We start from the raw sequence: 16,387 nt of genomic DNA on the forward strand, positions 1-16,387 counted from the left end.
AATTTTAATAAACAAAATCTTTTAAAAGAAGTTTTTAATAGAAAAAATATAATATACTATGGAAAAATTCAACTTGAAGCCCCTATAAAGATAAAATCTGCCAATGGAGAAATTGAAATAGCTTTGATAAATGATGAAGAATTAAGTAAACAAATTGAGAAAATTAAGGATCAACAAAAAAGATCTAAAATTGGATGGATTCATATTAGTACTATACAAGTCTTAATCAAATCTACATATATGAAAGGAATTAATTCACCAATAAGTTTAGCAATCTGTAACAAAAGAATTACTGATGACCCAATAGATCAAATAATTGGAATTGTTCATGAAAATTTGGCAAACGTAAATGTTAAATTTAATGCCCATCTTGGATATGCTATACCTTTATCAACTGAAAATCTTGGAAGATCTATAAGTTTGGCTTATAAATTTCACAGAAAGAATCTAATGGAACAAGATGATGAACCATTTTCAATTACATATGCAATAAATTATGCTTTAACAAATAGCCATCATAGCATAATATTTAAAAATAGAGAAAGAATTTATGTCGATAAATTATTTCAGAAAATTGTAAAAACAGAAATACCAAAATATAAAGCTATTGAAAATCCAGTTTTATTATTAAAAGAACCATCAGGAAAATTGGTTTCATCGAATTTTCAAATAAGAGAATCTAAAATTAATAGCCCTTTAAGTTTATCTAAGTTAAAGATTAAAGAAGAAAATTCTGAAATAAAAGAATTAACAAAAAAGGTCGAAAAATTAAATAAAACCCTAAATACTAAATCATGACAATAAATAAAGAAGAAATATATGTAACTTATCAAGATAAGAAACAAGAGCTCTTTGAAAGAGAAAAATCGTTTGAATTATTTGCAGTTTTCTGAAATAAATCAAAGAGCATTTGAAGCTCTAAAAATAATCTATGACAAGTTGAAAAGAGAAGTTGAAGAGTTAGAAAAATTAATAGAATCTCTAGAAAATAGTGATGAAGCAATGATAGAGTTTGCAAAAATTCTAAAATAAATAATGTTAAAACAAAACTATTAAGATTACCTAATTTATGAAGTATAAAAAGATTGAAAAACCAGAAAATAAAATAAAAAGGAAAAGAGCGAGAAAATTAAAAAGTAAAATAGAGGAGTATAAAAGAGAATTAAATAATATTCAAATCGAAATTGATAATCTTATAATAAAAAAGATAGAAATAAGAATAAATATAAACAAGTTGGAATTAAATTTAAAAAATTTATAAATGCCTGGAAAACCATATTATGATTAAAGCTGTTGAAAGAAAAAATGGAGAATGAAATTGAAAAATTAGAAAGATATTTAGAAACAAGAGAAAGTGTAGAAATAAAAGAAGTTTTTGAGGATTTGAGAAATTATATTAAAGAAAAAGACAAACAAATAAAAGATTTTATATACAATAATCCATGCAAAAAAGAATATTATAATTATGATAGAAATTAGATCAGAATTAAAAAACTATAAATATGAAATCAGAATTATAAATATACATCAAGGACTAGTAATAAATAATCATATAACAAATACAAGAGAAATAGTAGAAATGGTCAATACTTTAAATTATGAAGTTGCAAATTATTTTTATCAAAATCCTTTAAATAAAGCGCCACCAATTGAATCTATACGTATTATAAACTTATTCGAAGCAAAACATGAAGAGTTAATGGAAATTTCGAAAAAGAAACTAAAAGAAAAGTCGAAATTGAAAAATTGGTATTGGAGCCAAGTTAACGATTAAGGGTAACACTTTCTCTTTAAGCTAACACTTTTAGTGATACGCTTTTAAATCAATAACAACCACAAAATAACGAAAAGATGAAAATGACATATTTACCATAGCATCTCCAAATAACATTTGTCTTCAAAATTGTAAGTAGCAAAAACCCCAAAACCCCATCAGCTAAGAAGCTAATATGCTATACAATCATAATTCTTCTTATTATTCTGAATTCAAAGAAACAGAAAACTAAAAACCTATGCATAATTTATATCTAACTAACTGGAATGAGATGTTGAGAACTGAGAACTGCAAAATTAACCAAAAATGGCTGTTGAAAACTCACGAGAAAATTAAAATGGAAGAAAAAATAAAACTGCTTCAGAAGAAAAAGGGATCGGCGTAGTTGAAGTTAAACGGCGCCTTATTATTACTGGAGGTGCAGTTGGAGTTGGAGGAGAGAAGAAACTCCGGCGAATCGGGCCCAAACAGCGGCGGCGGCAGCAATGTATTGAAGTAACTAGGCATCATCGTCATTGGCTCCATCAACGGCGGCGGCGGAGGCGGAGGAGGCGCGACACATGAGTTTATATACTCCTCCGTCAAAAGCGGCGGCGACGATGACGACGTGGTTTCATCCTCCAGCTCCTCCTCCACCACGACCGGTTGCTCCTCCTCCTGCTTCCGTTTGTCGCGAGGGAGGCCGGTGAGTTTTTGAACCAATTGCATGAAATCGCGAGGGTTCGTCTCAATAACCCTAGGAGAATGCGTGTATATTATCACCGGTTGCCGTTGCTGTTGCTGCTTGTGATTCTGATTCTGATTCTTGCTGATGCAATGAGATTCCTTGTTGATCTTGAGATGCGTGGTGGTGTTGGTGGTTTTGTTCTTCATCGCCGGCATGGCGGTGCCACCGCTTTCTCTCTTCGAGTGCAAATGCAATGGCGGAGGGGCCATTCTTGATTATAGAGAGAGAGTGGTTTATGCAGTGTTGGTTGTTTTATATCTTAATTAATTTGTTAATTGCGTATAGTGTGGGAGATTATCTTGTTAAAGAAGGAAGATTAAAAATGCTAATAGAGGAAGAAGGTTAATTAATTAATTAAATAGTTAGTTAGTTAGTTGGAGTTTGTTTGCGAAGCAAACTCTCTCCGTTCCTATGCCGATGCAAATTATACCTAACTTTTCGCCATTACGTGGGATTCGATCCAAATCTTTTGTCACTTCTTTCTGTTATGCCTTTCTTTTTTTATTTCGTGAATAATCTTTTTGTTATTATCTGCACTACTTATAATAACAAATTAAGAAAGATCAGTAGTTGGTGAAAAAAAGAAATAGAAATAGCAATAAGAGCTACTAAAGTAATCAAGTATTTTCTAAACAGAGAATATTTAATATCATCGTCATAAATACTAAATAAAGTATTTATTACAATTTAAAATGTCATAAAATAAAAAATAACTAAGTACTTTATTTAGTTTCTATAAGAGTATATCCCGGAGATATATTTATACAAAATGTTATGTCATTGTTTACTTTCTAGATGTAAGTAGATACTCAATTATCATTGCTAAATGTTGAAATATCTTTGTATTGTTGTCACTTTTTTTATATTTAGTAAATGTAAAAAATGTTACACACGAAATTTTGACAGTACAATTATCTGAAAAAAATTACCGATATCTTCGCAATAAATTATTGTTAAAATAGCCTACAAATATTTTGCAACGTTATTTTTTTATGTCAATTTTCTCAAGATTATTTATTGATAAGTTACTGACAATTGTTTTTACTGGTAAATTATTTAATTGAAAAATATAAAATGATATCAACGATATTTATGAGTTTTAGTTTTTAATGAAATGTAAACTCATCTTAGTTTCAACCAAATTGCTTATCTTTTTCTTTTCCGCCCCATAATATTCTCATTATTACCCGTATGTATACCTGAAAATGTAAATTCCTAATATGGACTATGACTATGGAATTGAGAAAGCTTATAGAATTAAATTTCTTAGCATGATTATACGATTGAATTCACTCCTATTTAATTATCAACCTCTACAAAACTTCATTGAATCCAATAAATTTGATCATAGAATAATGCCTGCCAAATACATCATTGACGCAACATCTGTTGAAGCTGCAGCACTTGATTTCTTTGTTCTGGAGGAAGTAGATTTATCTGCTCTGGTGTGAGACTCATGACTTGTTGAAGTAGTGCCTTCTCCATCTCCGGGGTCAACTACACATACACAAATGAATATCAAAACACTGAAGAACAATCCATACAAAATTAATATTAATTCGCAAAAATTACCGCGGGAGGCCGAAGTGGTTGATTAGCAGCTCCCATCAAACCAGGCACTACAGATGGTGGTCCTGGAGGCACAGAAAGCGGTGTTGGGTTTTCCGAAGGACCAGGCATCCAAGAAGACCCTCTATCAACGTGCATTGCACTTCCAGCTTGACTGCCAAAATCAGGCCCTAAAGGCATATTCCCAACCTGATATGCAAATATCACTTAGAATACGAAAAACCAACTACTATGTTTAGTTTCAATATACATGGTCATTATCATCATAAGACTAAATACTGGCCCTCAAGTACTTTATTTCAGTGTTTCTTCTGTTCAAATCTCGACAATCAACTTAGGTTTAAGGATAGTTATGTGCACAAACAAGAGTCACATAAGTGGCAGAAAGAGAAAATAAAAGAAAAACGAGAACAGGACGCTAACTAGAGTAATCAAACCGCTACTTCTGTTAACAATTGCTTTGATGATATCTTAAATTATCTAGTTAAGTAAACTAGAAAATATAACTTTTTTTCTCCACATCAAGTATTCTGTAATTAATAGGTATCAACTTTCCAATTCAATAATTCATTTATCTCCATGGCAAATTTTACCTTCAAAACAAAAAGAGCCATGTTTTCTTGTAAAAGCCTACTGTATATATAACCCCAAACTCATCATAACAGTTCTATACTAGGCATATAGGTTAATGGCAATAACATCTTAAACAAAGAATAGATTTCACTTCAGACATGTAGGATCTAATTAGCCAAATAAAATTTGATTCTAGTCAGGCATGCCAATGAACCAAGAGTTAAATTCATAAGGGTAACAAATCATATAAATAGAAAGCAAAAAATTGAGCAAATAAAAACAAAAAGTCAAAAAACCAATCAAGCCCTAAATATTTTTATAAGAGTTCATGGGTGCTCACACATGGTCATACCTGATAATGCGATTGCGACGATTGTTGACTTGGAAGCAGGGGGGTCTGCCCCTGTGGAAATGTGGATCCACCACTTGAAGGTGGTTTTATACCTGGCTGCAAATTTCATCAATAAAACAATATTATTAAAACTCAACAAGACATGGGATCATAAATTGTAAACAGAAATATTCAACTCACAAGAAACATGGATTGCGAAAGATTGTGAGGAGCACCAGCATGTTGAAAACCCACACTGGCACCCATTTGTGGAGGGTACTGGGAATGGTAATTAGGTACTGACGGTGGTCGGTGCTGCGGTGGCAACTGTGGTTGCAGAGGCATATGTGAAAATCCAGGTGTCTGCAATGGTTGTGCAGATGAATGGAGCGAAGGGGTCGGTACGTTTGGAAGTTGTGACGATTGTGGAAGTGGCCCCGAACCCACTTGGGGAGCGAGATGTCCTTTAGGTTGCTGTGGCAGTTGGGAAGAGTGTGCGGCCATCGGCTGAGATTGATGACTCATTGCAGGAACAGCAGTTGATGAGACCAGTGGTGGAGGTTGGTTTGGGTGTTTTCGCAGAGGAATTTGGGGTTGCGATACACCTGCTTGATCCTGAGAACCACCTTGCCCAGGCAATAAAGGGGCAGGCTGAACGTTCGGCTGCGGCGACGGCTGAGTGTTTTGCGGTACAATTGGCTGAACCTTTGGAACCTAGAATCAAACATTTTCCACCCTCAATGAACGAATTTCTACGATTGTGAAACTGAAACTGAAATTGAAATCGGAAAAACATACCGCTTGAGGTGGTTGCACCATTCCAAGCATAATTTGTGCCTGGTTAAACAAAACAAAATGGGAAATTCCAAGTTAAACAACTAATTCAGAAGAACCACAAAGTGAATTGAAGAATTAGCAAGAGTACACTTGAAAGAGTGGAAACTGTTCAAAATAGGGATAATCCATTCTTGTAACTTGTATGATTAAACTTAGGGTTTCATGTTATAAACCTAAAGCTGCAATTATGAAAAGTTACAGCAATAAGGAAAAACGAGTTTCTGGTTAACATAGGGTTCTGGAAAAAGAAAAGGAGAACCTGGAAGAGAGCTTTGGTTAACATAGGGTTCTGGATGAGGATCTGCCTGGCTTGTTGCTGGTTCTGTTCAATCAGATTCTTCATCTGAGACATTATATCGTACAGTTGGTTCTTCGACATTCCGGCCAGGTTGGCCGATAAACCCTCGCCGCCGATCCGTTTTTCCGACATTCCTGAAGTCGAAGAAGAAGACGTGCAGAGGAGAAGGTTTTGCTAATGCTATTTGTGGGTTTCTTTTTTTTTTTTCCGTAAAAGCTATTTGTGGGTTTCACTGAACCAAGTTTTGGGCCTTTTTTGGGCCTTTTGGGCTTTAGTGACCCAAAAATCCGTTTGCTAATGCTTTATATTTTGTTTTGATGATATGCTAATGCTATTTGTGGGTTTCACTTTCACTGAACAAAGTTTTGGGCTTTTAGTGAAGCCCAAACTTTTTTGGCATTTGGGGCTTCAGTAAGGTTATTGAAAACAAAAAATCGTCACCAAGAGGAGAGGTTTTGCTCATCATTTTTCTCTCAACTGTTATTCAGTTCAGTGCAGTGCAGTGCAGTGCAGCAGCTCCGTTTGCAAATCTTGAAGCTCTGCATCAGTGAGTGATTCAACCATGCGTGGAGGTGGAGGATCAAATTAGCACTTAGAAGAGCAGCCATACAAAGAAATGATGCCCAATTTTCTCTTTTCAAGGTTAGCTTCTTCCTTTAAAACCCTAAATCTCAACAACCCCAAATCCCAATTGAATCTTCTTCAACAGCATAAATCGCATCTCATTTTCTTCAATTCACTCGCAACCAAACATACCAAACTCCCAAAAGATCACAACTTTACAATCTCCTATCTAATCGCCGAATGCGGATTCTCCCCCGAGACCGCCGCGCTTTTGTCACAAAAGGTTCAATTCAAAACCCCTGAAAAGCCAAACGCGGTCTTAGCCCTCCTCAGACAATATGGATTCTCCGATACGCAGATCGCTAAGTTCATTCAGAAGCGACCGTTGTTCCTCCTCACTGATGCGGAAAAGATCATTAAGCCCAAGCTCATGTTTTTCTCCTCCATTGGGATTCCACGTGTTCTCCTCCCAAAACTTGTGATTGAGAACCAAAACCTGTTAGCGAGGAGCTTGGAGAAGTGCCTCATTCCGCGCTATGAGGTCCTGAAGAGTGTTGTTCGAAGTGAGCAAGAAATTGTTTGTTCATTGAAGCGCGGTGCAATGGCTTTTGTGTTGTGTGATGTGATGAAGAATTTGATTCCCAACACAAAGGTTTTGAGAGATTTGGGTGTGCCTCAGAGTTCAATCTCACTGTTGGTTATGTTTCACCCGAGCGAGGCGTTTATGAATCATGAGAGGTTTGCTAAATGTGCGAAGTTGGCAAAGGAAATGGGGTTTGATCCTAACAAGTGCAATTTCATCAGTGCCGTACATGTGCTCTCGCATATGGATTGCGCCAAGATGGACCGAAAAATGAAGTCTTTGGAGAAATGGGGTTGGTCAAAAGAGGTGTCCCTTTCGTCGTTTAGAAAGTTCCCTACTTTTATGTCATATTCGCCGGAGAGGATCGAGCGGGCGATGAGATTCTTGGTGGAGGATATGGGTTGGTCTTCCGAGGACATTGCGAGGTTCCCCACAACTCTAGGATACAGCTTGGAGAAGAGGGTTATCCCTAGATGCCATGTGATTAAGGTCTTGAAATCGAAACGACTCGTCAAAGATCAGTTATGCTTGGCGACATTCATGTGTATGAAGGAGGAAGAGTTTTTGGAGGACTTTGTGACTAAGTATCTGGATCAGGTGCCTCTTCTACCTAAGGTATATCAAGGTTTGGTTGATTATAAGGATTTACTTTAGCATTGGAGATTTTTCTTACTTTTGTTGTAGACTTGTAGTTGTGCATTCATTGCAAAGCTGGACATATCGATTTCACTTTTTGTGCATGGATTTGAGACTGAGTTGCAGTTCATTGAGAACTTGAGAAGGGCATTGTTTGCATAAGCCATTGATTTTGTATCATGTTGATCCCTTACAAGTGGTTGTTAGTTTTGTTATTATCTTGGATAATTATTTTGATGGCGCATAAACACAATCAGCAAAGATGCTTATTTTCTTATGATCTGTGATTTATGTTAATTATTTTTGTTTGTCAAGGGAAATATTTGGTTGAATATCATTTTGTACGATAATTGTGCTTCGAATTAGAAGCAATAAGTGATAACAAACATAAAACAACAACTGGTTCCTTATTCTAATTCCACTATATATGTTTGGCTATATGGGTCAATTGACGACATAATACCCTGTCATAAACCATGTTAATAGACAAGTCATTTAAAATGATATATTTAATCACCATCTATCTATATTGATTTCTTGTTATACTCTTACCTATTATTTTGGTGAATGTTTTAGCCTTTTTATTTTACCCCTCTATTTCAATACTTCACATTCTTATATAAGTATATGTTTGATGTATGCTTTTAAGTTCATATGCTATGGAACTTTGATTATCATAGACATTAATTTAGAGGTTCTTGTAATAGCAAATCATGGTAAAGTCACTATTAATACTGACATTCGAATATTCAATCAACTGTCCTGTCGAGTGTTTTGGTACATTGGCATATGTTGAGACCTGCTGGTAGAGAAGCTTATGTCTATCTAAACCAGCATAGAATTGCTTGGCAACATGGTTTCACGCGAGTACTGGGAATCAGAAGTAAATTGTTTGTGATTTTCTAGGTCTAGCTAATAAATGTTTCTAGCTGCAATAAATTGATGATCTGGTAGATCCCTCAAACTAGCATGAGCCATCTCTGATTCAGTAGATACTGGAAACTCACTTTATTTAATTATTTGGAGGTAGTTTTCCCTTTTCATTATCATCAAAATTAAGAGCAGTAGTTCTATGTTCTATGAAGATTGTGGAAGGTTGTTGCTTCTATTATTCTAACTTGAATTTTGCTGTTTCAATGTTTAAAAGCTTTCAATGAAGTTCTCCAATAGTTGGAGGGTCTTTTGAGCCATTGGTTTATATAACATGGAAATGTGTTTATGATAGCACCCAAATTGGATCATGTGATTTGGTAGCAACTTTGCAATGAGGGACATATTTGGCTGTAATTACAAGAGAGCTGGATCTAAATTTTTTTTTAACCAAAGATAGGAGATTCAAACCCGCAACCTCTTAATTGAATATGGGGAAACTATGCCATTTGAGCTATAAGTCATTGGCAGCTGGATCTAAATTTAATGCTCACAGAAACATTATTGCACATAATTTAATTTTTATTGTTGATGGTATAAAAGTTTTACACAGATATTTAGTCGTTTATTGACTTATTAACACAAGTAACTATATTTTTAAACTCACTATTTAAAAAATCATCTATAATAACCCATCATTTTAACATCACCAAATTTATAAGATTTGGTTAATTCAATTTTACCAAATTAATTATACTTTTTTTTAGTAAGTTTTTTGTTTTTCAAATTTTGAAGAGAGCTCTAAAAACATGTGGAGCTTGATGGAAAGCAGCTACAAAATTACAGCAAAAGCACACCAAATCCCACAATAGAAGAGACACAAAACATGTCTCCAACTAATAGCAACACTAAATTTAGTATGTTATTGGATCAATATTATTGACATTGATCGAGTTATATTGATTCCACGTTATACTAAATTCTTAGGTTTAAAAGAAACCGGAGAAACCCAATTATGTGGTCAAGCAAAAGATTAATCTTTTTAGTATTTTACACTGGTGTTTTGACAATTTTAACCGTCCATCTCAATTATAAAAAATATATATAATATATTAATTAAAATTAACCATTAAAATTATTGTAACCAATATTTTAAGAAATTTTGAAAAATTTTCTATAAGTTAATGAAAATGGACATCGTGATTGATAATGAATATTTCGGTCAATAATACAAAAATAAAATAAAAAGAAAAAGACAAATAGGTCCCTCACCTTTTGTCCCGTCAATATTTTTGTCCTTGATTATTGAAAAATACTTTTAAGTCTCTGACCTTTACAAAACTTGGACAGATCAGTCTCTCCGTCCAAATGCTTCCGTCAGGGACTAATCCGTCCAAATGCCTCCATCAGGGACGGATCCATCCAAATTTTGTGAAGGTCAGTGACTTAAAAGTATTTTTCAATGGTCAGGGACAAAAATATCCACGGAACAAAAAGTCAAAAATCTATTTATCATTTTCTCTAAAATAAAAAATAGGGGAAAATGAAATGATTCAAGAGTTATTGGTAACGTGGGTATGCCCCATAAATCAAGAATTATCCCTCTCCAAGTCACGTGACATTGATGGTGTGAATGTGATTGCATGAACACAGACAAAATTGTATCACCTTGGAAGCATGAACTCAAATTAGAGCACCACACACTTTCTCCAAACCCCCACAAGATTCCACTTTTTAGCAACACTTATTGTGTTATCATTTTCTTCTTCTAAAGTAATCATTTTCTCTCTAGCCATATCAATGCCCTATACAATAAAACTCTATTTTAATTTTAGCCACGCGTTTTCATTTGGACTACCATTATGAATTATTCAAAGATTACAAGGAACCATTCAGAAACATGTAATTATATCATATCATATAATTCACACAAAGGAATATATTATTGTTATGGTAAGCTTATTCATACGCTATAATTAAATATTAGAAATTCCATGATGTCCTTAATCATTAGTTCTCAGCAAGTCAGCATCAATAAGTCCAATTCACCTTTCTAATGTAAATCTTAGCCCTATCTATGTAATTAAGAAAACATACTTTATAATTAAGTCATAATTTTTAGTTTTTAAACTTTTGTACACACTAATAAAGTGAGAGTAAAATAAATAAGTAAATTACATTGAGAAATCAATAACATGAAATGGTGATGCATGAACATCAATTAGTAGTAACTTGCAAATGCAAAAAGCCAATAATTCATTAGCTATTCTGGATTGATTCCATAGGCTTCATTAATTGAGCATGCTAAAATTGAATAAGACAACTAACTTCTAAAATTCAATCACATGATATGTCATACATATTTGTTAGTGTAATAAACAATATATAATAACCACCTTGTATTAGTTGAATGATCCATTTGTTCATTCGTTTAAATAAATATAAAAAATTTAAATTTTATTTTGTACATGCAATAATTCATTCGTTTGTTATAAATTTTTAAATGAAACTCTAATCTATAACAAATTAATTTTTAACTTGTTGGCTTAGAAAATAAAGCGAAAGCCAACAAACAATATATAATAACTAGCTTGAATAATATGTAATAATTCATAAACTAATCTTTCAATATTTGAGTCCATAGTGCATTAGTTTTTTTATCTCTAAACTTAATTCAACATTGCATAAAAAAATGTTAATTTTTTAAAAATATAAGTTAAATATCTGTATTCTAATTTAATTAATTAATCTAAAACTTTTGGCAATTACTAACACATAAATTCAATAAATTTAATTTTGATATATTATCATCGTAAAATTATTTTACATGTGTATTTAATTATATAATGTTACATTAACAAAAATAATTTATATTAACTCTGTAAATAATTATCTAAAAAAACAATTATAATTATACGATTATAATTATACGACTCTGTAAAATATTTTACACCATAAATACATCAAATTAAACTCAAATTCCATATCAAAACAACTTAGGCCCACCAATCCACCATAGAGGCATAGAAAACTCTATGAAGCTTCTGGAACAAAGGATAATAAATAAATCCAAACCTAACACAATCAATGAAACTAAGTAGTAGAAGTAGTACTACAAAGTAAGAACTGCTAGTGACTTGTAATGATTTTCAGATGATAATAATTGAAGTCATTGTTGAAAATGATTGAACAACATTGTGCTAGTAGCCTAGTACTATTATTAGGGTTTCCTATTTTCTTAAAAAAGAAAAAAGGAAAATAATAAACCAAAAGAAAATTGAAGAATATTGTAGAATTTAGGGATAAAAAAAGAAGAAAAAAGAAGAGAAAACAAAAAAGAAAAAAAAGAAAACAAGAGGCGGGTGGCAACAACCTATAATCTTTCTTCCTCATCCTTTAACCTTATACCTTACTTCAACCTCCGATTCCCAAATTCCCGATTTTATCGTATTAGGGTTTTTTGAATTCAAATTTTTTCCCTTTGTTTCTTCGATCATCACTGCATCCATCTTCAAATTTCATGCTCTCAGATACACACGCGGTTGCAATTGCTCCCTTTTAACGTTTAGGTGAGTCAACCAATCTACGCATCGGATGCACTTTGATTCGGTGAATGTGATGTTTTTTTTTTTGTTCGTTGTTACTCTCAGTGCTCGCAAAGCTGAAAACTTTTTCTTAATGGGTTTCTGAAAATACTTAAATTGTGGATGGTGGTTTGATGTGGATATCTTATTAAATTTTTTTTTTAAATTGTTTATTTGAATTGCATTTTGGTTAGCTTCAATTTCTAAAAATGAAAAATTTATTTTTCATTTGATATTAGTTAACTTTGATTGTTACTGATGACAGTAGATATTTATAGTCGTAACTGTTAAGGATTGATATTAATTCCAGAAGCCGTTAATTACCAATTTTTCAGGTTTGAAACAGTATTAGTGAATAATTCATTGCTTGGTGATGTTAAAAACTTGATTTGCCTTCATTTTTCTGGTTGGATTTGATTGGAGGATCTGTGATATTGGAGTTGGTTATGTTTCATTTTGATAGGAAGCTACATTTGGGAAATTGGAATTGAATGTTTGGAGTTTTGGGTGAAACTTTGGTATATGTACACAAGGTTGAAGCATTTGGTGTTTTGGTCTTTATTGATTTTTAAGGTTTCGGCTAAACTAAGTAAGAAAAAGTGCTATGGCAATGCATTTTGTGTGTCAAAGAATTTTTGGTGTCTTTGATTGGTACAGGGTTTCCCATGGGAAGTTCTTACCCTTGACTTGGGATAAGTTAGCTTGTAATGAGAGAGATTGGAACACTTTTTTGTATTGCTATTGTTAGTTTGGTTGTGACCTCTTGTGTCCTTTTCTTTGACCAGGATGCCTTTTCCTTCATATTACTTACATTTCTTCTTTACTTCTCTGGATATTCTTTCTTGATCCAGAGGAAAGGTGTAATTAATTAATTAGTTTTTCCTCTTTGACACACAATAGGCATATACTTAAGTTTCTAATCCCCTTTCCCGTAATTCATGTAACTTATGTGATCCTTAAATTATCAATCCTTAAATTGTGTTTTCATTCTTCTATTCATTCGTATAATAGGTGAAATTCGAGAAAGTTTGGAAATCACATATTATCTTCAAGGGACTTCTCATATAAGGCTTTGCAATGTTGAATTCACAAGAAATTATGAAATTCAAATCTTACCAGAATCAGGCAAATTTATTCGTGAAGGAATATCTCTTAGCAGATCCTCTGATTCCTTATACATCCATTATTGGTGGCATTTTTGCTTGCAAGATGGTATGCCACAATAGTCTATTGTATTATGCTATAATTCTATTTCTTAAGTATGCACTTAGTACTGTCATTATTCTATCATTTTGTATTTATATTATATATAAGTGTTTCCTGTTTTCAGGTTTATGATCTTACTCAGCTTTTTAGCACTGTTTACTTTAAGACCTATTCCAGCCTCACTAAAATCCAGCGCATCGAGTGGAATAACCGGTAACTGGAAGTTTTTGCTAGTAGAGAATCTCTTCTTTTGTATTCGATGATCTAAATATGTTTCTGAATATTTTCCTATTTTCTGTGCAGTTCTATGTCAACTATTCATGCCATTTTTATAACATCTATGTCATTGTACCTGGTGTTTTGCTCAACTCTATATTCTGACAATTGGTCATCTGAAATTATTACACATAGAAGCTCACCAGTGTCTACATTTGCTCTAGGGGTAGGAATGATCTATATCTTTCTCAATTTGGCTTATCCTTTTCATATTCAGTTATCCTATTTGCCATTTATCTCTGCATGTCAGATTTGTGATAAATAATAATGACATATAATTATCTCTGTATACTACCTTAATCTAATCGTGAAATGCCTAAATGATTGAAGGCTTCTTTTTGTTGCTAGGTTTTCTATTATTACATGAAATGCCTTCATTTTCAATATATAGATCCCATGTGAATATTACCTTCATTTGAAAAAAGAAAACATGTTTGTAACCCGTATTATAAGCTGGTAACATTTTCTATCTTTTTTTCTGGTCTAGAAGTCCATATTTCTCACATAGTGAAGTTCCCCTGACAGGTTTCTGTTGGTTACTTCATCGCTGACCTTGCAATGATATTTTGGTATTTTCCTTCTCTTGGTGGATACGAGTATGTAAGGATCATTCCTTTTGACTAAACTAGCCTGTCTCTTTAGCTGAACTCTGTCATTCAAGTTTAAGATATTTCACTTGATAGGAACCCGGCTGGAGATGATTATGGCCAGAGTTTGCTTTCCTTCCCCTTTCTCCCTCTTTAGGTTGTTGATCGGGTATTTAATGTGACTTCATATTACCATTGATTCAGGTGATTCATCATCTGTTATCTTTAGTAGCAGTCGCCTATTCAATGTTGAGTGGAGAGGGGCAGCTTTACACATACATGGTCCTGATCTCCGAGACAACAACTCCAGGGATAAATTTGAGATGGTATTCATGTGCTTATATCTGAAATCTAATACATCACGTAATGTTGTTCTTTATTGACGTGCATATTTTTTGTGTATAGGTATCTAGATGTAGCTGGAATGAAAAAGTCCAAGGCATATCTTGTCAATGGGGTTGTAATATTCGTTGCATGGCTGGTAGGTTCATCGCATTCTATGTTGTAATATTCGTCTTGAGTATTTGCATTTCCATTCTCGTCCTCTGTTCGTGTCGTCTATCATGCTAACAGAAATGGTTTTTCCGCAGGTTGCCAGAATAATTTTGTTTGTGTACATGTTTTACCACGTCTACCTGCACTATGATCAGGTAATAGATACTAACACACTTGATATAACACTTGTGTTGTAATTGAATTTGCGATTTTGTTGCAAGTAGATGTAGATCTTAACATTGAATTTTTTTTTCCTTATTAATATAGCTGCATCTTGTACTGTGTGAAAACTGACATAGAACTTGGATCAATTTGTTGACCAAAAGATCAGTTTTTCTATAATGAAATATAAGTAATATGCTTGTATTGTGTCAAATGGATATCAATTTTGGGATGTTCAAATCTTGTGATTAAATTTACTAAAATGATATGTGCGCATAAAAAATAAGCCACCAAATGAGGCTTTGATGGTAGTTGTTATGTGCCACAAAAAATCAGCCACCAAATCAATCACCATGTATTTGTGTATAAATACGTGTGTTGTTTAACTCATTTCCAATGTATATTTGTATTCCAATATGTATTCTATATGGGTGGCTGATTTGGTAGCTATTTTTTCTGTACACATAGCATGGTGGTTAAATTTAATATCACTGTGTTGTGTGGGAAATCAAAACAATATTTCATATATTTTGTGATGAGATATGATTGTTGAATTATTGAACAGGTAGAGCATATGAGCACCTTTGGGGAAATGCTAGTTATTGTAGTGCCATTGGTACTATCAGCAATGAACTTGATTTGGTTCTCAAAGATTATCAAAGGCTTAAGGAAGACCTTGGCCAAGAGGCAGTAACATAATATATTTTGATGGATCTGCATAGTTCAAAAATTTTGAGGAAAATGAATTATAGGTTACACTGTTAATATCCCTACCAACCATCCATTCATCTCTCTCTTCTGATGTAAACTTAAAATGTCATGCTGTTCACTGTAAGATGTAACAGAGCAGAAAGGATTTATTTAACTTCTGTGGTTCCCATGTGAATCTGAACTCATACATTTGTCTTTGTATAAATGTGTTATTGCTATATATATATATATATATATGTCCTTGTTAATTAGTTAAATTTATTTCATGTTTTGTTAAATGTAATTAATTTCGTTCCATCAATTTGGCATTGGGAAATGATATAGTAGTTATGCAAGTTAATACATGTACTGGAAAATGAAGACTATGTATAAAAAGTTGGGACAAGCATTTTTCAATATATATATATATGATCATTTCAATCTTAAAACCTTCCTTTGTAACCAAAAAAGTCTTGGTCTTTTTTGTCCACATTACAATATTACTTGGGGTGCAATTTTATTTTGCTTGGAGGACCATCATCTCAAGTCTCAAACGAGATTAGTATATGAATACTGAACCCAATTGAATGTTGTATTATATAAAAGATGATACTTATCATTCCAA

The 16,387-nt window shown here is 33.1% G+C and overlaps 4 protein-coding genes across 4 annotated transcripts; 2 read left to right on the forward strand and 2 right to left on the reverse strand.

Moving 5' to 3' along the window:
- LOC107606478 (VQ motif-containing protein 20-like) lies at positions 2,135–2,710 on the reverse strand. The gene has a single exon (XM_016308540.1). The coding sequence runs from the start codon at positions 2,708–2,710 to the stop codon at positions 2,135–2,137; it is 576 nt and encodes a 191-aa protein (XP_016164026.1).
- Positions 3,734–6,321, reverse strand: LOC107609697 (cleavage stimulating factor 64). The gene is made up of 6 exons (XM_016311714.2): positions 6,071–6,321; positions 5,773–5,811; positions 5,176–5,688; positions 4,996–5,091; positions 4,074–4,259; positions 3,734–3,998 (listed from the first exon to the last, which is right to left on the reverse strand). The coding sequence occupies exons 1-6, from the start codon at positions 6,239–6,241 to the stop codon at positions 3,873–3,875; spliced, it is 1,131 nt and encodes a 376-aa protein (XP_016167200.1). The 5' UTR covers positions 6,242–6,321; the 3' UTR covers positions 3,734–3,872.
- On the forward strand, positions 6,560–8,200 carry LOC107609480. The gene has a single exon (XM_016311470.2). The coding sequence runs from the start codon at positions 6,726–6,728 to the stop codon at positions 7,908–7,910; it is 1,185 nt and encodes a 394-aa protein (XP_016166956.1). The 5' UTR covers positions 6,560–6,725; the 3' UTR covers positions 7,911–8,200.
- Positions 11,951–16,040, forward strand: LOC107609378 (transmembrane protein 56-B). The gene is made up of 9 exons (XM_016311326.2): positions 11,951–12,331; positions 13,358–13,558; positions 13,677–13,765; positions 13,856–13,994; positions 14,354–14,428; positions 14,620–14,741; positions 14,821–14,896; positions 15,006–15,065; positions 15,638–16,040. The coding sequence occupies exons 2-9, from the start codon at positions 13,424–13,426 to the stop codon at positions 15,764–15,766; spliced, it is 825 nt and encodes a 274-aa protein (XP_016166812.1). The 5' UTR covers positions 11,951–12,331; positions 13,358–13,423; the 3' UTR covers positions 15,767–16,040.

Source organism: Arachis ipaensis, chromosome B07 (assembly GCF_000816755.2).
Source record: "Arachis ipaensis cultivar K30076 chromosome B07, Araip1.1, whole genome shotgun sequence".
Lineage (NCBI taxonomy): Eukaryota > Viridiplantae > Streptophyta > Magnoliopsida > Fabales > Fabaceae > Arachis > Arachis ipaensis.

Bases quoted from the DNA above. Each gene is read 5' to 3' on its own strand.
- LOC107606478 (XM_016308540.1), bottom strand. From the start codon at position 2,710: ATGGCCCCTCCGCCATTGCATTTGCACTCGAAGAGAGAAAGCGGTGGC.
- LOC107609697 (XM_016311714.2), bottom strand. From the start codon at position 6,241: ATGTCGGAAAAACGGATCGGCGGCGAGGGTTTATCGGCCAACCTGGCC. The intron at 5,689-5,772 runs GTATGTTTTTCC...GTTTGATTCTAG, and splicing joins TGGTGCAACCACCTCAAGCG to GTTCCAAAGGTTCAGCCAAT. The intron at 4,260-4,995 runs GTATGACCATGT...TTTGCATATCAG, and splicing joins CGTCGCAATCGCATTATCAG to GTTGGGAATATGCCTTTAGG.
- LOC107609480 (XM_016311470.2), top strand. From the start codon at position 6,726: ATGATGCCCAATTTTCTCTTTTCAAGGTTAGCTTCTTCCTTTAAAACC.
- LOC107609378 (XM_016311326.2), top strand. From the start codon at position 13,424: ATGTTGAATTCACAAGAAATTATGAAATTCAAATCTTACCAGAATCAG. The intron at 13,995-14,353 runs GTAGGAATGATC...TTCCCCTGACAG, and splicing joins TGTCTACATTTGCTCTAGGG to GTTTCTGTTGGTTACTTCAT. The intron at 14,742-14,820 runs GTATTCATGTGC...TTTTGTGTATAG, and splicing joins CCAGGGATAAATTTGAGATG to GTATCTAGATGTAGCTGGAA.